The 21,100-nt window shown below is 39.4% G+C and overlaps 1 protein-coding gene and 1 long non-coding RNA gene across 3 annotated transcripts in view; one reads left to right on the top strand and one right to left on the bottom strand.

Moving 5' to 3' along the window:
* The window catches only part of pcdh11 (protocadherin 11), a 135,776-nt gene extending 127,156 nt beyond the window's left edge, over positions 1–8,620 (bottom strand). The window contains exons 1-2 of one of the 2 annotated variants that reach the window (XM_074673768.1): positions 7,858–8,620; positions 1,657–2,237 (exon numbers count right to left, since the gene is read on the bottom strand). In XM_074673768.1, the coding sequence (XP_074529869.1) occupies positions 1,657–2,196 (540 nt within the window). In that variant the 5' untranslated portion in view covers positions 2,197–2,237; positions 7,858–8,620. The remainder of the gene's footprint in view (positions 1–1,656; positions 2,238–7,857) is intronic. The other variant, XM_074673770.1, reaches the window with a different exon arrangement.
* The window catches only part of LOC141793245 (uncharacterized), a 252,698-nt gene that overhangs the window by 207,867 nt on the left and 23,731 nt on the right, over positions 1–21,100 (top strand). The gene's annotated exons all lie outside the window — the stretch shown is intronic.

Raw genomic sequence — 21,100 nt, 5'->3', positions numbered from 1 at the left:
GTGCTCTCAAATCCAGAGTCTCTCTTTACTTATTATGTTTAGGGTTTCCTCAAGAGTGCTTGCATCTCCCTCTTTAATTACAGTCCATTTGTAAGAGCTCATGTAATCTCCAATATGCATCTATCCACAGAGCACAGGGTATTGTCTGGACTGTAGATGAAGAATGCATGATATTATTCTACATATTGAGATTTAGGGCTGGCTCCATTAGGCAGGGGGAGAATATTGGGCTGCGGTTTAATACAGCTGAAATTAGATGATGAAGAAAAGCTTTTCCTATGGCTGCATGAGACACCTATTAACATAATGTAGTGCATTCATTCTAACTTTCCTAAATCTACTATGTTCAGCACATGAACCTGTCACTGGAAATTGGACATGCATTATATGCTGTGTGTGCATTTTCTAACGTGCATTTTCACATATTACTGTACAAGAAAAAAACGTCTCCTTTCTCTATAAAACATTGTAGGCTTCATGGCAAACTATGCTTGCTGGAAAAGTAGGTCATATTTGCAATATATACTACAGGGGCCCTGTTTATTATTATCATTGTCATTATTATTATTATTATTATTATTATTATTATTATTATTAATAATAATAATAATAAGAAGAAGAAGAAGAAGAAGAAGAAGAAGAAGAATATAGTGGGTTTAAAAGAAAAGCCATGATGCGTACTCCTATATTTATGTTAAAACTATATGGGATGTGCAATACTCGGGTGGGAAATATAGGGACTTGAAGATTAAAAAACAGCAATCACTCAAGCTTGAAAGTTGGCTTGCTGCTTACACAGCAGTGTGTAGGATATCCATCAATAATTTGTGTGCATTGGCAACATCTATGTGTTGGTGTTTCTAAAAAGACCATAAAAGAGATAAACTTCTACCGTGGCCTTAGTTTTATCGCAAGTTTGGATGCTGTGCTCTGATTCTTTTTACTTCACAACACTAATTTGTTTAACTAAGTCCATAATGCATCTTTGTGTACTTGAAGACTTCCAGTATCCTGAGGCCTGAGGCTCCCATCTTTCACTTGCAATATCTTTCACTGAGTTATTTTTGTACTTAATTAGTCAGTACAAGCTAGCTTTTAAGTTAGACATGAGATTGTGGACACACAGTGAAATCATCTATCAATGTCAGTTTTAGTAGAGTGAGTCTTTCAGGATCTCTAAGATACGCAGCATCAGTTCTTCTTAATTATAATTCATCTAATTACAACTGACAAGGAAGTGAAAAAGACAAAACAAACAAAAAAAAGTACAACAGGAATACCCAGAGTAAAGAGTATCATGTACTGGACCTTGAGAGATTTGTCTCAAATCAAGAGATGTTATTCAAGGGAGTCACATGCACCTCTTTTAGAGACGCCAGTTTCACTGATTTTGAAAACTAAGTCAGTGATATATTGTATTTAGACAGCAGCTAAGTAGTTTTGAAGATTGACACCTTTAAAAGATGAACAATTTTCCATTTGCAGTTTCATTTCCACCAATACAAGGTGAAAATAAATTATTTGCATGAAAGATGGTCCCCTGGTAAAACTTCTTGTTTTAGAACTAAGAAAATCAAGCCAACACAGAAAAAACAAAGCATGTTTCTTTTTTTTTTATTTTCTCTGTGTGAGAAGTGGAAGAGGAGAGAGTCTCACCTTGACCAGCTCATAATGTTGTATCCCATTGATCCCTACATCAGGGTCAAACGCTGAGGGCACCGGGTATCGAGTGTTGATGGCTGTGTTCTCTGGGATGGAGATGTTTATAACAGTGGACTGGAAAAGGGGAGCGTTGTCGTTTACATCCTCAATCAGGAAGCGGATCTTGACCAGTCGGAAGATCTCATCAGGTAGAACAGCCACCTCGATCTCATAGTAGCAGCGTTTCTCAGCAAAGACTCCCGAGCACAGTTTCTCCCGGTCGATTCGGTGGTTGGTGGTAAAGATCTCCCCTGTGCTGGCCTCCACCCTCACCAAAGGCACGTCACCTGTCTTGTACACAGGTTTGAACTGCAGCGGCGAGGACAGTCTGATGTTAGGGTCTAGGTTGAGGTCTAGGTCCCTGCGTAGGTTCCCAATGCGGACGTTCTCCGGCTGCTCCTCCTTCACTGTGTAGTCCCTCTCCTGGGCCTGGCATAGCAGAACCACGCAGGCGAGCAAGGCCACCAGCACATGAGCCTGACCTGCTAAGTCCATACTCAAGGGTGGATGGTAGTTTCACTTTTACAGCAGCAACTCTGCAACCAGAGAGCCATGGCAGGGAGGAAAAAAGAGGAAGACAAAAGATACATTGTCAGTGCAAGGAATTACATGGTATTCAACTCCTGCTGTAATTAGCTCTATTTTCTCCCACAGAAAGTATTCAACCTGACCTATTCATCCTAACTAGTTCTGTGTTCATATCCTTCCCATGTCTCTGAGAGCAAATTAATGGTGGTTTTACACAATTAACCTTTGATGACATCCATTGAGCAAGCAGACACGCAAAGGTTAGCAGTTCATGTATTCCATCAATCCATTTCGTTGCCGTAGTGTGCCATCTCGTATCCTTATTGAGAAGTATGAAAGCGGTCGAGTTTTTGTTGAGATGAAAAAGTTTGCTTTGAAACCTTGTCCACAGAATGCTGTGCACAAGAGGAAAAATTAATTCATATCTGAGTCAATAATGTGCAGCAGTGACTTCATAAACTACACCTCACTAACAGAGTTCAGCTGATTTGGAGGCAGCAGAATTGAGCCTTAAGCACTGGAGCTTGCATGCATGAGCACACACACACACACACACACAATCGCACTCGCAGTGGTACCGCTTGACAGCAGCTATTAATGGACAACCTCATTTGCTCTGAATGTAAACAATTGAGCTCGCAAATATTTCATGAAAGCCCATGTGTGTAAACATAAGCAGCACGATAAGAGAACTGCTCAGCTTAACTGCTGTTGAAAGAGACAACAATGTGAAATAATTTATTGCAGGAGCAGCCATCAGTCAAATTAGTGAAATTTAATCATAACTTCATTACACCCTGATGAATGTGTTTTCTCCGACACCAAATTTAAATAGCATACACTTTACGATTTGTCCTGAAGACGCTTTGATGAAACGTCTTAGCAAAAAAATGCAGAGCAGATGGGTTTACCATCAGTTAACATTATTCATTAATATCATCCTGTGTTTAGTGCCACTGTCTTTGATGCTGTTGTTCTGCAAAATCCTTCACTGCTTTAAATGTGCAAGGTCTCGCCAAAGGGCGATAACCTCAATTGCCAAAACCCAAGTAGGTCATTGGAAGATGATGAAGTCGTATTCCGCAATGCCCTCCCTGCCAGTATATTCTAGCATTAAATATTGACTGACTTCTACACGCTAATTAGAAGGTTATTTAGTCAGTTATAAGGGGGGCTAATTCATGTGGTTTGCTGGCTGACATTTTAACTTATGCTGCTATTAATGCATTCTCGTCTATCTTGCATGTTTTCGCTGCTGGTGTCTCCACAGCATAGCCATGGATTTAAATGGCCTTTTTATGATCTTATTGCCAAAGGATGTTCGTGTTCAGGACATACTATAAGTAACACAACGGTTACCAATCACTAGTGTTTGAGTCGTTTTAAGTGAGCAAAGACACACTCTCAGGCCAAAGCCACCAACGCACGGCTATATTTACTTCTCATTATAATACCAGTCTCCCCATGTGTATTCCAGCGCAATATACTTAACGACTAATATAATTTCATTGCTCATATCCCCCTGTGTGTTTAGGTCCACCAACCCTATCAGTGTTTATCAACCTCATATGATTTTCCTCGAGACACCGGTTCATATTCATTTGGCAGCTGCCTTGAAATTGAACGTCAGTTTTCTTCAATGTACGGCGAAAGTGTCTGAGAGCCATCACAGAAAGCACATACAGCTGGTGCTGGAAATGCATACATACCTGCGGTAACAAGGGACTTTAAATAGCTCTCTAGGAACTGTAATATTTCCTGCTTTATGAAATTTCCATCCGTCCATTTGCATGAGTCAAACAATAGAAAAAAGGTATGAGCACCTAAACTGCTCTACAGGGGTCCTCTAAATTGGCAAGGCAACAGCGTTCATAGCTATTGAAGCTTCTGGCCTACTGACAAAAGGGAATTGATTAAAAATAAGAATTTAATTAAGCAGGTTTTGAATCAGCAACAATTGCAAGGCATTCATGCAGCCTGTGAAGACAGATTTCTTTTCACACATTTCATACAGCAGTCACATGAGACTCATTAAGAACAGTGGGAACAAAAAGAAGCATGCCTGACACTGATCAGAGTGAGGGCTATTCATTTTAGACATACAGCACAGGCTATATGTTGAGATATATAGTGTTACTCACTGTGACACACTTTACTTTGAAGTGTGCATCTTTCTGAGAGTGAACAGCGACTGCTTAACTTAGATGATGTGACACAGTCCAAGGCTGAGCCCGCACAATGCATAATGAAGTTTAAATTACATCCTTAAATGGGATGTGATTCGCTGAAGTGTAAAAAACAGAAAAGATCAAAGCCTGATCTAGATTCCCTCTTCCTCGTAAGTGACAATAATGTTCTTCGGGATAAAGGGGTGGATTTGGTTTTTGGTTCAGAGAATATGAGGAGAACAAATGTAATAACAAAGGGGACACTTGGCAAAGCTGATGTCATGTTATGAAATCAAAGTTTGCGACATAAAAATACAAAACAGAAATAAAACAGGCAGATATGTGAAGCTATCACTCTCTGGCAGAAGCAAAATGGTAATATTCTCTTTTGATATTTCTAATGATATTTTTAAAGTCGTAGATGTTTGCATTTTGCATGGAGCTGTTTGCTCGTCCTTTCTTTTAATTCAATACTAGTCTCTATCTTATGACTGCCATTTTCCAACATTTGCATGGCTTTCACTTGTCATAACCCTTTATAAACCTGTCCATGAGGGACAGGACAGGTAAGAGAAGTGATTGTGCTGCGGGGGGGGGGGGGGTAAGTGGGAGGGAAAGAGAAATCCTAGGTGTCAGTCAGAGTGTCTCCTTTGCTTACATTTCACTAGTCTCCTGAAATGCTATTTTGAGCCCCAGACAGCAGGTTGAATCCAGTAGGCAAACTCAAGCCTGCCTCTTGGGAGACACAGAGTGGAGAGGAGCAGGCCGGCCCTGGATCACTTTACACAGCTGTGTGATGGACAGGCCTTCCCGGTGTTTGAATCAGCTGAGGGTAGCAGTGAGAGGGGAGACATACAGCTGCTGTCACCTCTTACCTTCACCCCTAAAGATACCATCAACTGGAAACTTTCAGTGTAGTTAGTCTGAGGCTGGGACCCAAGACACAGGGAGTCATTTAACTGTCAAAACACTGCTGTTGCATCTATCAATATTGTCTGTGGATCTAACAGAGATTTTCCAAAGAGGGCACTAGTAGGAATAATACTTCCGATTGTCTTGGACTCTCTTTTTTATCCGCTTTCAGGATCGCTGACAGCCTGACAGACCAGGTTTCTGTCAAGATCAGTCAGTTCTTTTTCCGTCCACACAGCCCGAACAATTCTCTTTACAAGGTGGAGGAATGATAGTTGTTTTCTCTGGGGAAACTTCAACAATGACTTTATTGCTTAAGTTGCACCGGAGAGTCAGAGAGGGCAAGAAAATGTTGTTCGACATAAATGGCCTCTTTGAGTGTGTTAAAAATAGAGATAATACCAACAAAATCCATGTGTATAAGTTCAAATAACTTCTGGGATTTTCATGCGGCCAAACTCTTTTGATAAGACGAAAAAAAGGTCATTAAAACTCACATTACTTGTCGATGTTAAGTTTTTAAGTGGCTTCCAACATTTTAATCAGTTTTTAATTGTTTCGTTAACTTGTGAAGAGTTGTGCTTTTCGCTGAGCAGTTTTATCTGACCCTATTGAATTGGCAATATGTTGAATTAATTTACAACCTTGTAATGGTGGACCTCAAGAGGGCAGTCCATACATGTAAATGTAGTCCCAACGGTAAATAAAAGCGTCACCTTTGAGGTGTAGCATTACGTCATCCTTAACTTTGATTGAAGAGACCATTATTCCTATTAAGATGAGACAAACTACTAATTTTTGGGCACTTGAATGAACTTCAGAAAATGTGCAGTTCATCGAAAAAGTCAGATTTTTAAAAAACTTTTATCTGAGGACATTTTGGTAAATAATAATAAAAGAAGACGATTTAAAAATACTAAAAAAAAAACAAAAACAAACTATTTTCATGATTTATAACTGGAGCACAATGTCAAAACACATCACAGGAGGAATTTGTTTTAAAGAGCTATAACCCAAGAGAAAAAAATTCTCCCTGACATAATAGATTTTTAAAAAGAAAAATTCAAAGACACTTTTCATATTTTATACATTATCCTGCATGTGGGAAGAGAAAAGCTCTATACCAGCACTGCAGCACTAAATCGTAAAAAAACAGGCAGCTCTTGAGAGGAAGATCTTCAACTTCGACTGATATTTAATGATGGGCAGACTTTTGAAGATGGACTATATATTCAATTCAAGTCATTTTGACCATAGACAAAACATTTTCTATAAGTTTGGATGAGTCCTAAGGGCTCTTAAGTTAAATACTTAAAGGCTACAAGTAAAGAAAAAGCAAGCATAGCAAAAATGACAACTTTCTAAAAAATGGGTGATGTGCCTCGCTGAATATGTAAGATTAATGGAGTTTTTAAGTAAATCAGCAAATGTTCTGATAAATTTATCATGCTACTTTTCTAATTCTTGGTTTTAGCACATGCAGGAGGTTTATATATTGCAGATGATGATCATATTCCTTTTAGCACCTGGTGGATTTATTATGCTGATGTGAACATACAGATCACTCACATTTTAGCCCTCTTTCAATGACTCCCTGCCTCTTATTTTCATGTAAAAGCTTCAGTTCATAACCAATATGTGCTGCACACCTTGGGAAGCCTCACATTATCGTTTGATTTTATTCTCCTGCAAATATTGAGTTCAGGGAGCCTAGCGGGAGTTTAGAATAACGGACGCAGCAATAATCTCTTGCATTTAGAGCAGGTATAACATATTAGAAAGCCAAACAACCAACTGTGGCGGGTAATCTCAGGGCCAGCGGGGACTACTAAACAACTCCTGGTGGCAAGCTTTAATAAATTTCCTTTTTTTTCTGGAGTCCAAGCATGAACAGACTGACAGCCCCTTAGGTTATGGTCTGTGACAACTGAACCGCTTGACCAGGAGCGCGCCGTTACCGCGCACCCACGCACCGAGCTTCAGCGGCCAAGCTGCTGAGAAACCTGCACCGACCAAGTCCTTGCAGTTGGATGCTCCTGCTCTTGGAAATCAGGCCTATCTATCCAACGATCAGTGTTCAGCAAGATTTAATAACGCCCGGAGTCGTGACCAAGCGCGCGGTTCACATGCATAATGCGACAACTCGGCTTACAGTCGCCACAACGCACCATGTCCGTGAATAATTCCTATTTACATCAGGTGCATGCGTGGGGACGCCTGTTATTTTTTTGGAGCAGCTCTAGGAAAACGCACGGAATCAAAATGACCCACTATTGCAACACCCTGATTTATCCAAGTGCCTTTGAAGACTATCACTAAATTCTCGCCAAGCTTATGTTGCTCTCGGTAAATATAGCACAGGTCCTCGCCAGTTTTTGGACGTCAGTTTGATTTTTTACAGAGCACATAAATTAGGCTACTGGGTGCTCTCCAGCGTTTCTGTATGCGCTTAGGAGGCAGACAAGTAACAGCATGCATTTTAACAGAGCAAGAAAGTGAGACACATTATAATATAGAGAGGAAAGTGGTAATAATGAGCATAGCTTACCTTTTACGCTAGAATAGGACGAAAAATCAACCGCGTTTGCCGTCGCGTTGAGACATCACTGATTTGCAAAAAAAGAAGTGCCACGAATTAAACTGAAGTCGGGGGAAAGGGGGAGAACGGATCCTCATGAGAAGCGGCAGAAAAAAAATCAATGCAAGTAGAAAAAATGTTGTCCTCTACAAAAAAAATAACTTATCCATGCGCTAAAAAGACTGTGGTCCTCATGTGCAAGAGACAAAATATCACGCTCAGCGATCAACTTAGTTTGAAAAGGACGCTGTAATTCCTCTTCGGATGTCTTGGGCTCGCAATCCCACAGGCGGAGATACGCATTGATCCAAGCTTGTTTTACATTAACTTTGTATCCCTAGCCTACCTTTGCCTCAGAAATCCTACTTTATTTTCCCAGCTTTCAAATCGCTGGCATCGAACCTGCACGTGTACGCTAAAGGCGTCTTGACCCGCGCGTAAAACTTCAATCCAAGCGCAAAAAATGACTTCTGTCGAAAGATTGAAAGCTTAAACCTAACTTATTATATCAGCACTTGTTTTGACTGATGCGAGGTTATACAGGCTCCCCCCCAAAAAACTCGTAAAGGTGGGATGCAGAGAGCGCATCTTGCCCCCCCTCAATGGAGCTGGATCAAAGTGTGCCTCAGTGCAGCATCACTTACAGGAGCCGGGATAGGCGGTTCAGCGTATCTGTCTGCTAAGCTGTAGATGTCTCAGTAGTATTGTATGAACTCAGTTCCTCAATACTGCCCACCTCTCTCCCTCTCGCTCTCCCTCCAACTGACATCATGGCGGAAGGAGGAGCCAAGCGCAGATTTAAGAGCCCCGGTCCTCTTAAAGCCGCACTGCGTTGAGAGAAGCTTGCACTGACATGTAGGTGGATGGCGACGAGTGTGTGCGCGCGCGCGTGTGTGTATTTCTCAATAGCCAGACTTGCTACAGAAATCCGCCTGAGAGCAAGAGGGGGGCACTGTTCACTTTTATACCGAGCTTTGTTTCTGCTTTCATTACCAATTAGGTGCACGGCACCTCTGAATGGTGATGACGTTCACATGCTTTTCAGACAAGCCTGGAAGTGTCAACAGGCCATGGCAGAGCTCTTATATCAGACCTGGAGATAAATGATCAGGAAAATAGTTTAATTCACAGTTTTGATCGCATCTCTGTATGGGAACTGATGTGGAATAACTTCTTGTTATATGCAGTTAAAGGAATTAAAGTAGCAAACCGGAAATTGAGCGGTTATGTGCTTATCTTTAAAACTTAGCACAGAGGTTTGTTAAATGCATCATGATATGATACTAAAGTGTGAGGTATAGTCAGAAATGTTCTGAATAATGACACAGAATGTATTTCAGACAATAAAAAGCCCCCATAATTAAACATTTACAGACCTGGTTGCATCTGAAGAACAGACAGTATGAAGGAGATCAATGGAACATATTGATTGTCTCCAAAATTACAAATCAGCATGCTGTCACTTTTTGAGCTGCCACAGATTGAATGGGTGTTCCCTCCCCAAGTACCCTAAAGTAGATTCTAACAGGTGCTTTTATGGGGGTCATAAAGGGTTGTGGTTGCACAAAGGTCAAACAATCACCACCAGCACCACGTTACAGCTGATTAGTCCTGTCCTGTTGCCTTCAGCCCACACAACAAATGGCTCTAACATTGCATTTTAACACATTTAGCCCCCGGCAAGGTTTCATAAACAGCATTCTTCACCTGTTCAGCAATTCCTTTCACAGTATTCCATCCCACAACACTCATCCCAGAAGACAAGGGGGCAGGGGAGGGTCAGATGATTGTTCTTGTTGTGGCCAAATTATTCTTCTGTCTAAAGGAGGCAGCTGGGAAACTGCAGAACCATCCTTACGTCAGCGAGAAATTGTTGAGTCAATTTTCTCCAATGCAAGAACGCAGCAAACAACAGCTAGTGTTTTGGTGTTTTTTCTATCAGTTGGTCTATTTTAAGGACTTGTATCAAAATCATACAATTCCCCCAACAGGATTTATTTGACTTTTGATACAATAAAGGATTTTTTGGAAGAAACTTCTGGCATTTTAAATCCACTTTGTGCACAGACTGTACACTCTGCCAAATTTTATACAGCATATCAAACTGTAGACAGGAAATATATCTATTTATGTGCATAGCACTTTTAACACTGTTGGAGAAGACTGCTTTACCCTTGATTTATAATTCATGACAAGAGATCTTTAGCTGTAATGTTACAACAGCTTAACCAAAGCAGTAGAGGAACATTAGCTGAAAGGTCCACACCGATGTTCCCACTGATTTTTGTGATGGTGAACCACCCCAATACCAAAGGCTCACCAGCTTGTTGTTTGTTTATTTATTCATTTATTGGAAAAAGGAAGAACTTAATGACTGCAAACAAGGTTGAGCTGGAAAACCCCTTGATGTGAAATTTGGTGACAACATGGCCCTGTCTGATGTCATGTTGGGAAAGAAACATGTGTTTCAGGTCACACATTTAGTATCTGGAGCTGTAATCCTGTAAAAAAAAAAAAAAAAAAAAAAAAAACAACATATAATTTTGTTGTCACAGAAGCAGTCCCATTTTTTTTAATAGTCGTTTTTAGATAAAGATATATATTTGTGCTGCCAGCACCTCTGTAATGGCTGAAGCCAGCAGCAAGATACACGACCAAGATCTAAAAATACCCAAAAGTTCCAATAAGAACTTTTTTTTTTTTTGCAGCCTCCTTAACACAAGTACTGACCTGATGATTCACCTAATGATGCCTGTATCCACTGCCTGAGCAGAACACTCTTTCAGCTGCTTACACTGGTCAAGAGAGCATGTCTCAGGTTTGATGTCTGACAATGGACAGAAGAATTGATGCACAGCCACTGGTGCACAGGCTGTTTTGCAGGAGTTTAAAAATATAGGACACTGGGTGAATGCTAACTGGAATTAATTGTCTGATTGTTGTGCTGTTTTATGGGGTTGTCACTTCATTACTTTTGTGTGCCTGTTCTTTCCATAATGTTGCTCATTGATTACATTTTCATTAGTGGAAGATAATTTTGGGATGTTCACAAATGCCCCGCTCCCCCTAACAAAAATAGTACAAGCTAGTGCTTATTAATCAGCAACATACAAATCATGTATGAGAAAAAAATATAAGAAACATTTTTAGTTTTCTGGTTGGACCAATGAGTCATGAAGTATGTAGGAGGTGACTTTCATGCCCTACACTGCTGTCAGTCTCTAGCTGCTCTAAAAGTCTTGGCCTCACTCTGGCGGAGCACTTGTTATGTCCATGTGTTCAGACAGTCTATAGCTGGGATCTAGACAGAAGAGATGGCCCTTTGCCATGGTCATAGATCAAAGTGGATGTAGGTGGATGATTCTCATGTAAACTATGACATGCAATCCTTCCGGTCCTAATGTGAGAATAAGTGGAAACATGTTACGCTAACCCAAGACAGTGACAGAACTTGCAACAGGTTCTCCTGTCTAACCGTTTCAATAAAACTATTTGCAACAAACTGTGCCGACTTTGGGAATCAGAGGCAGACATGTAGAAAAGCACGGCATGCTTTTGTTTTGTAAGACATGATCAAACAGGCCTTTTCTCTCCAGCATTGCCTTTCATCATAGTTGCAGTTGGCATCCCACTGAATCCATGACTTGTTCTACACACATGCAAAAGAAGTAATTGGGAGACATATCACAGTTCCTAATATACTTTATCAGTCAGGCACAGCTGGGCAGGAGAATAGTGAAGGAAGGGGTTGCAGAGCTAAATAGCAAGGTCGCTTTGTATTAAGGTTCAGAGGTTTGGGGAAGGAATAGGTTCTTTGCTGACCATATTAGATTCAATGCTGTCCTGTGGTTTAAGAATTATCCTTTTAGCTTGAATGGCATAACCTGTCTAAAGGATCACAGTGAAGCTGCCGTGACATTGTCTTTGTTCCGCATTTTATCAAATTTATTAATGATGAATCTTTTGAGAACTCAGAGAAGACAAAGTTCAAAAATGTCCAAGGAAAAATCGTTACAGAAGACTTGCTCAAAGAGTTTCCAATGTCTTACACAACATTTTTTTTCTTGCTCTTATCCATACAAGCTGCGTTTGTATCCATGGTAACTTTGAAGAACCACTGAGATTTACCACAATGAGTTGAAACTATGTCTATTGCCACATTTCTCTTTTTTTCTGTTTCTTTATCTTCTACTTTTTCAAGGTTCTCTGGAGAAAGAAAAGATTTGAGTAAGATGGAGTGGACAGAGCGAGGACAGTACAATATTTGCCTTTACCTTATTGGCAACAGAGGAATGCTTTCAGAGAAATGGTGAAGAAACCTGAGATAGGAAGAAAAAAAGAACCTTCCTGAATGAAATAATATTTGAGTTTTTCTCAGAGTATGAATATTCTGCATGTTTGAATGTAGTTTTATCCAATGCTGCAGATAGCAAAGAGGTTAAACGAGGATAAAAACCTTTCAAGCATTGGGGTAATAGTCTTAGGAAACTGGCCCCAAAATCACTTATCAGGGGACTTTCATCATCATCATCATCATCATCATCATCAAGCATTTGACAAAGGAGAAGGCTTCACTTCTAAAAGAATAAACTTCTAGTTATATTTAGTGGGCTTCTGCATATGTTACGTGACACTAAAGAGCTTTAAAAAGCTTCATTTGAGCAGAGTTAGGGTTATCACTCTAAAAAGCAAGAGCTAAAAGTTGCAAAAGTTGTATGTGATCTCCCATACCTCACTCTCATGGGGCTGGCTGTAGCTCAGTGGTAGATTGGGCTCTCCTTTGGAAGGCTGGCGATTCAATCCTGGCTACTACTGTCACATGTCCTGTTGTCCTTGGGCATGACCTTGAACTCCAGGCTGACACTGATGATCTCTTCATTGCAGTGAAAGTAAAATAAATTTTGTACAGAGAGCATTTTAGGCATTCTCTTTAAATCTATCAAAGAAGACTGCTACTAAATGTGTCAATCCAATTAAACCACAGATGGGAGATAACAGAGATGTTGTCTCAATAATGCCAGCCACTGGTATCTGAAGGTGCTGTGTGAAACCCCAACAACTGCACTTGTCATATTTGACACGGTGACTCAACCTACATTTTGGTTAGCCAAGAGAAAGCCAGAGGTGGCAGTAAAGCAGACTTAAGACTCTTAGCAAACAGCTACCAGTTTCAGCTTTTCAGCCACACTTTTAAATCTGCAACTGAAACCAAACTGATAATAAATATCAATACAATTTGAGTTAATACTTCAAGAGAGGGGCCTTATACAAAACTGAACATATTTGTAACTATTCAGATTTCAGGCATAACATCTGAAGATCATTCATTTGATAACAATGTGTAAGAATTAAAGAATGAGCTATTCCGACTAAAACTGTTTCTCGTGCCAGGCTGTAAAAATGTTTAATTTTGCTGTCAAAAAGAGCATTTTAACATGGGTCCGAATGCAGATTTTCTAGTTCTTGTAGCCTAGCTAAAATACCATCACAATTGCATTGGCTTCATTTGTCACTACCAGAAGATGTAGCACCAGTAAAATCTCCCTATTGTGCAATGTAATACGAAGCCTGTACAAAAAAGTACTAAATCAGAAGAAGGTTCTAATTATTTTAACTCATAACTCGAAAAAGACTGCAAATGCTCAAACTGTCCAAAGCATAAATTCATCAGCGAATGAAGCATTAAACATGTCAATTTGGTGTCAGTCTCAGTCAACCAATTAGTCTCATGTTGCTGACATGAAATATTTTTGCAGAGATGACCACTGTCAGTTCGATTCTGTCAGATCAAGCTGAAGCAGTGCTACAGCAGAATGAGGCAGAATTCATCACATGGCACAGAAATACTGAGGCTAATGAATGGTCTGAATGACATGTATTTGTAGCGCACCAATTAGACTACAGCAAGCACCATGGGCCAGCGTCATTGTCAGTTGACATGTCCTCACCTTTTTTTTTCCTCCCTGGCAAATAAGTGTGTTTGTGTGTGATGTACATGTTTTTATAAAAGTAGAGCTCACTCATGTGTTAATGTCTTGTAGACAAATGTCTGATTGTGCATTTTAGTATTGGACAGATTTGGGTGACTTTTTGAGGTTTTTGTCTCCTTTGTTGCTGCGATGAACCAGACTACTAATTGAAATTTTGCAAACTAACAGGTGAGGATACATTTTCAACAAGCCTTTATTATTTAAGCTTGAAAATCTTTCCATTAGGATTACATTCAAAGAGTGGTTACTCCCAGATTCAGGCACAAACAACACATAATGAAGAGTACCTGCATGAAATCAGCAGCATCTATAAATATTTTATGCATTCCCAACTCCAACATCAAAAGCTCATGTTGGTGTAACAGTAAACTACATGAATGGCACCATCTCATAGTAAGATATAAAGCATGGCTGAAAAAAGCTGGTTAATGAAAACATGTTAGTGTGTTTTGGCTATGTGTGTTTGAATTGGTAATGAAACAGCAGAGGTGTGTTTCTATTCTGCTCTGTTTCATGTTCATCACACATCTTCCTTTTGTAGCTGTGGAGTGCAAGATCAATTTGTAGTGCAAAAGACGAACAAATGTTTCACCTGCTCACTTTTATCTGTCACTTTTGGCTGAAAATAAACACAAATATTACAAATGCTCAAAAATACATGCAAAACATCAACGGGTTTCAACTTGACAGTGTTTCCCTTTTAAGATGGATTTCTAAACCATATCAATTCTGCTTTTTGGAAAGCGCTATCTCTCTCTCCCTCTTTCCTAAGAAGTAACTGACTGTTAAAACAGCCTTTGTGTGTTGTTTGATGAAGGCGATTGTACATGCTGTGGTGATGTTTCCTTCCATCTGTCTACTGTGAAACAGAGCCTGAGGCAACACTGTCAGACGAGAACGGTTTGCTTGGCTTTATACTGTACATTTAGATGAATAATGCCCCAACCTGTTCTCAGCATTTGTGCTTTCATTCATTTGCACAATAGTTAGTATAGATAGTAAAGACAATTTCAGGACATCTGTAATGCTAAATCTAGTTTCATACTTTCCTTTTCGTCCCTCCACTTGTATAGCTTTGCAAGACTCATAGCCATGTTTACTTTATACTGTCCCATTATGGGGCTCTTCAGTTCATCCTCTGTCTCAAATAGCCATCCTCACTCTCTCTTCAAGGCCTCCTTCCTCAAAAGCCTATTTTCTTTTGATCGGCCAGCTTTCAAGTCTGAGAGCACTGCCTTGCTCTGCCACAGTTCTCTAAAGAAAAACTGTACACTAACCAATTAAGGTATATCCTCTTTGTTTGCAATCTGAAGTGGTAACTTCTGAACTCAATCTCTGATTTTTGAACTTGAATCCAATCAACATTTTGTTAATATTGCATATATCTACATTTATAAAGTTGTTTCATAACCATGTGGTCAATGATGGAGACACCTGGAGGGGGACGACTGGGAAGAACAGCCTGTCTGATCCAAAACCAAGTGGTGCTTCATTAGAACTCTGTATTGACCAATGCCTGAGCAAGAGCATAGAGTTGTTTATGAATGTGAAACGTATAAGTCAATCCTTGTCCCAAGATTGATTCTTCATTATGTAGGCATATAATGTGATCGGCGGCCGTATGTGAGACTTTGGTGAAGACAGAGTTGGTAAATCCCACAGGGGAAACCTTGCGGAGTCCCCAATCATCACATCTTCAACTCCCACCTTTGGAGGGATTTCTCAACCAACCAGTGGAATATTGGAGACATTAAATCCAAATAACTCATGTTCAAAGCCCCCATTGTGGAACACCAGCAGAAGAATCCATCGGTCTAAAGAAAGAACCTTGGATTTGTGCGGCATTACCAATGATGTAGACATAGTGCTACCATCATAGTAAAGAGTGGGCTGAGGCAGAGGGCAAAACCTTCTATACCACTAAATCACTGCACCAACCCTCGGCTGTTGTCACAAACTGAAGGGAGTGACCAAGATTGGTGGTCAAAAGAATAAGATTACTGATACAAGCAGCTACAGTAAGTAGCTGGGCTTCAGTCGAAGAGATAGGGTCAAGACTATGGACATCTGGAGGGGGTTCAAAGCAGAGCCATTTCGCCTTCAAATCAAGAAGAGTGAGTTGAGGGGGTTTGGATGTTTTATTAGGATGCCTCTCTTTAGAGGTGTCCCAGGCTGTTATGGGCAATTATACAGCCCATCTAGGCTTGGAATGCCTTGAAATCCCACAGGAGGAGCTGGAAAACATTTGCTGGGAAGAGGGTCATCTCTGCTGACTTGCTTAGACTGCTGTCTCTGCGACCTGATCCCAGAAGAGAAGATAAAGATGGCAAAAATGATGGATGGATGGTCTGATACTACCATTGCAGATGCATGGTTATCTGACAAAGAATAAGCTGTTAGAAAGTGATAACTACCTGGTCTGCATTTTTATGGAATCCAGCATTTTCTTTACAATATGAAATAATGGCCATCTTTGGGATAAAATACCATGGCATTATGAAATACCACTCACCTCGTTTTAAAATGGTAAATTAGTGATCAACCCATATGACACCCTTTTTTTTTCTTTTTTTGAAAAAAAATCAAGTTTATCTAAATGAGACAGATATGCAGCACTTCTTTAACACAGTACCTCAAGTAAGGACAGTTCATGCAGTAGTTTATGTTTGTATGTGTTTGTATAGAGAAGGTCACTGGATTGATTTTAAATAACCCTTTATGTGGCGAAGATTTCAGTCTTAACGGCCAACCTTTTTGAGGACAAAAACAAGACTGGTCCTGATGGTAACAAAAGCAAGTGGAAAATAAAATGTAAGAGAGTGAGTTAAGAGCAAGCGAAGGAGTGTTAAATTGATTGAAGTCTTTGAAATTGGCAGCTTTTTACCTTATCATGAGAGAGGTTAAGATGTTTTTCTTTCTCTTTTCCAAAGAGAAAGTGGAGTGCATAGTGATATAAAAACATATACTTTTCATATACTTCAGCCATAAATTTCATCCATTTTTTAGGGTGTGACAGGACAGAAAAAAAGAACTGTTCTTTCATAATCACGAACAAGTAATTATTTGGCACTTTTCCTTCCCAGATGGCTGAACGCTTGATGTTCTTGTCACGTTGTGTTGCATTTTCCTTGCCTTGAATGGGCTGTGTACACAACCATTGTTTGATGAGTAAAATTGAAGGCAAGCCTGGTAAACTGTGAATGCCCCTTGCCAAAGACATGGCACTGCAAAGACATTGTGTGCAGACATCTCTTTTGCACTCTTGAGACTTTATACTTCTTTGCTTGAGGCTTAGGAGAGGTAGCAGACTGTATTCTAAAGAAGAAAAAAATGGCAACTTTTATATGTTGCAAAAAGTTCTTAGTAAAAAGCAATGCCACTTAAAAAAAAACAACAACAACAAAAAAAAAACATTACATATTAGGTATCATAGTATTTCATATTTAGTCCATGCATCCATGCATATATATATATATATATATATATATATATATATATATATATATATATATATATATATATATATATATATATATATATATATATATATATATAGCTGACGACCTGGTACCTACTACCAGCGCCACAAAGGGAGATAGAAATTGCATCAGATATTTCTTTTATCTTTAATTTATCATTTATTTTATCATTACTTTAAGAAGATGGCTTGTTGGAGCACAAAGCAGAACCACAATCGTAGAGTGTCTAACATGTAAACTACTGGACCACTCATCCATACATCAATAGGTTCATTGAGTTATCTTTTCATGCAGATGCTTTACTGTACTAGATCGAGTCACAGTGGTGTTCTCTCCATATTGGTGGGCCAATTTGTACAAGTATACATTTTCATATTATTATTTTTTTATTTATTTATTGTTAAGCAGTGGACCAGGTTATTTACTTTCTGAGAATACTTCTCATACTGACAATTTCCATCCAACATGGCAAAAGTATGCGGCATATGTGTAGAAGCACTAAAGTAATGATGATGGACTGATTGTAACAGTTAAATAAAACCAGCAATTCTAATATTGGCTTTGACAATTATGATTGAGATAATAGGGTGAGATTGATGACATTAATTATAGCAGATAGAGTCAAGCAGATCCATGACAGCAGGGTGTCTAAGCAAGAGGTCCACAGGGACTCTACAGAGCTCTAAAGGAGCTCAAGAAATCCCAGGTGGATAAAGGCTTTACAGCATGAGTGTATGATGCTCTGCTAGCCTGCTGCAGCAACTATACATTGAAAGCAAACAGTAAAAAAAGGAGCATAGCATATCTATGTAGGAAGTTTCATCAGCTAATGTGGATATTATATGGATATCGTATTTTTTTTTTTTTTTACCAAAATTTTCTCCACCAAGGTGTTTCCAGTGAAGTCTACTTTGGTTCATATGATCCCACTGAATGCATCATACTCAGCAAACCACCCCAAAGTAAAATTGAGTGAAGTGAGAAAGACAGCATCATCGGCAAAAAGTAGACATATTGATCCAAACATTACCTAGATATAGACTCCCCAGATCCCTGCCTTACTTTGATATTCTGTCCATGAAAATCCTACACTGATCCCAGGGGCTCCTGAAGAGAATCTGAAAGTTTGAATACATGGCTGAAAACACTCAAAAGTAAACAATCTAAATATGGTGCCAGACTGAATGTTTAACAGCATACTGAGTCATTCATGACGACCTTTTTTAGAAAAGTAGAACAATGTCTTTGTGCTTTGGATTTATTTGGTGTGCCATAGCATCTTGCTATAAAAATTGAATACTTGTTTTTCAACACCTCCTGCTGTTACAGCCTGTCAAAAGCTTGGATTTGTTCTTTGGCACGATTTCGATGTGATTTGCATATACTAGAGAATTCAAATGTGTTTGTATTTTCGCCACGGTTTCAAACCACTTTAGCTAATGCTCCCTTTGGAGACGGTAGATACTCACCCACTCCACAGATGTTTCCTCTATAAATCTGAGGGTCTGGAGGAATAACAATGTGTATATGTTTGCAGAAGCCTATTTGATCAAATGTTACTGATTCAAATTAAAGCTTTACTAGATTCTGCTCTCGTGCATTGGTTTCTGCCACACAAGAGTGTTGAAGTAAACAGACTATGTTCCTCTTAACTCCCCTCAGAGTTAAGAGGACATTATTTCACTACTTTTTATCAAAGCAATTGACAAATATGAGGTAAAGTGCAGAGGTATAATTTAGAAGTGAAATATTGAAGCAGAAAGCTAAGTGAGAATAAATCAGGTTTAAAGAAGTGTAGCTCAACAGGCAGGGCATTTAAAAATGTTTTAAGTGTTTTAACCGTCAGCAGTGTTTTACCTTCTTACCAAATCACTTCACATCAAATGGCAAACACCAAACAAAGAAAAAAGTTTCTTGTTTTTCCTTCAGTTATGCTGCAGTCCTGAAACAGGGACGTGATGAGATACAAACTCTAGTGGGAACAAGTACATTATCACTATTAATCACATGATTGTCCATAATTGACTCAGAAATCACTGAACATCAATTTCACTTTTTTCTTCTAAATAAACCTGAAAGGGAATATTTGAGTTTTCATTACTCTTATCACAAGTGGGTTTGCAAAATATGTTTACTTTTTTTATTTCTTTAGAAACCTGGGCCTGGTATTCACAAAGCTTCCAAGAGTCCTTTCAGGGAGCTCCTAACTTAGCATAAAAATTCCTGGCAAGGAGTCTTAGCTTAAGAGTGATTCAGGAAGCTTCTGAGAGCAACTCTGAGCAAGGAGGAGACAGAAACTTTTATCTTAGTGAGGAGGTGTGGTTGACCCCATTGCAAGATATGATGCTGTTTCCTGAAAGCTGTGATTGGTTGGTGCAAAAAGAGGAAAAGTTGAGGGGGAAAAATGTGCTGTGCTCCTAATAATGAATGGACAGTAAAACCAACAGATCACATAACTTAGACTGTATTAAGAAATGTGTAATCGGAACATTCATTTTATATCATGCTGATAAAACTCAGCTAAATAAAATTAACAATAACACAGCTTCAAAATGTTTGAACGTACCGCATTCCCACACCAATCATATTGATTTGCTTATTGATCTGTTTACTGTCCATGCTGGTCATGTTACTACTCATTGTGTTTGGTTTTAATGGTGTGGGAACTCAGCTGTCAGCACTTCCTGTGATTGCTGGCGTCCTTTTAAAAAGTGGTTTGATTTTGCAGAACGACCAAAACAACACAGGACATGGATAAACAAAAAGAGCTAGACAGAGGAGCCTGCTGTTGGCTCAGCTCATGGAGGAGAATAAAACAGTACTGAGAGGGAACTTGGGTCCCGGGATCGCGGCACAAGAGAAGAGGCAGACTGGAGAGCGCATTGTCCAAAAATTAAACTGTTCCCTCTCCTCGCACGCACATTGAGCATGAGCGTGAGACACGCTGGTACATGCGGCAATTCCAAGCCAGAGCGGAGGTTACAGCACAAAGTGAAGTTGTTCTTTAACAGTTTTGTGGGCTACCACTCAGGGTATTACATTGGTTCCTCTGATATTAATAACTGTATGACTGTTATATAATTTTGTCTGCTTATTAACCAGACTGTTTAGGGGGTGGATCAGCAGATAAACAGCTGTCTCAGGTGGGAGAAACTGTGTTTAGCATGCTGGGAAAGTCCGACATCAGTATCGGTGTTCACTCTTAGCCTTATTAAAAGTCCTCCCCCCTTCTCCGAACAGTTTTTCACCTATTGAGCTCTCTTAAGGCTTAAGACGCTTTGTGAATAACTTTTATCTTACAGAGGGAAAATTCTAAGAAAAATCTTAAAATCTGAGGAATTCTAAGATTTTTCTCAGAATAACGTCACTAACAGCTACTTTTAGCCATAGTATGCTTTGTGAATATGGGCCCTGGGCAACAGTATTTTTGATGTTGTATTTCAAGCTCATTAGAGTTCATGTTAGGAAGACAAACAATGTAATGTTCACATATCTTTTTAAACATTACTGGTAAAAAAAAAAACTTTTCCTTTAAAAGAAATAAGAAAGGCCCTCTTTTGATTTGCTGTTTGTATGTTAGTTATTAAACTTCACAGACATTGTAGGCGACCTGCAAAGAAACTGTTATTTAACACTTGTTAGCCCTCTGTCACATGTAAATAGAGTATAGCAGCCAACCTGAAATCAGAAATTGAAAGTTAGAAATGAAAAGCTGACTTTTGATTGGTTATAGGTGCTGTGGGG

This window comes from Halichoeres trimaculatus, unplaced genomic scaffold (genome assembly GCF_033239565.1).
Source record: "Halichoeres trimaculatus isolate MK-OKI-2021-1 unplaced genomic scaffold, fHalTri1.1 fHalTri1_scaffold_7, whole genome shotgun sequence".
NCBI classification, from domain to species: Eukaryota; Metazoa; Chordata; class Actinopteri; order Labriformes; family Labridae; genus Halichoeres; species Halichoeres trimaculatus.
The sequence above is the reverse complement of the archived record's forward strand: the minus strand, read 5'-3'. Positions and strand labels throughout refer to the sequence as shown.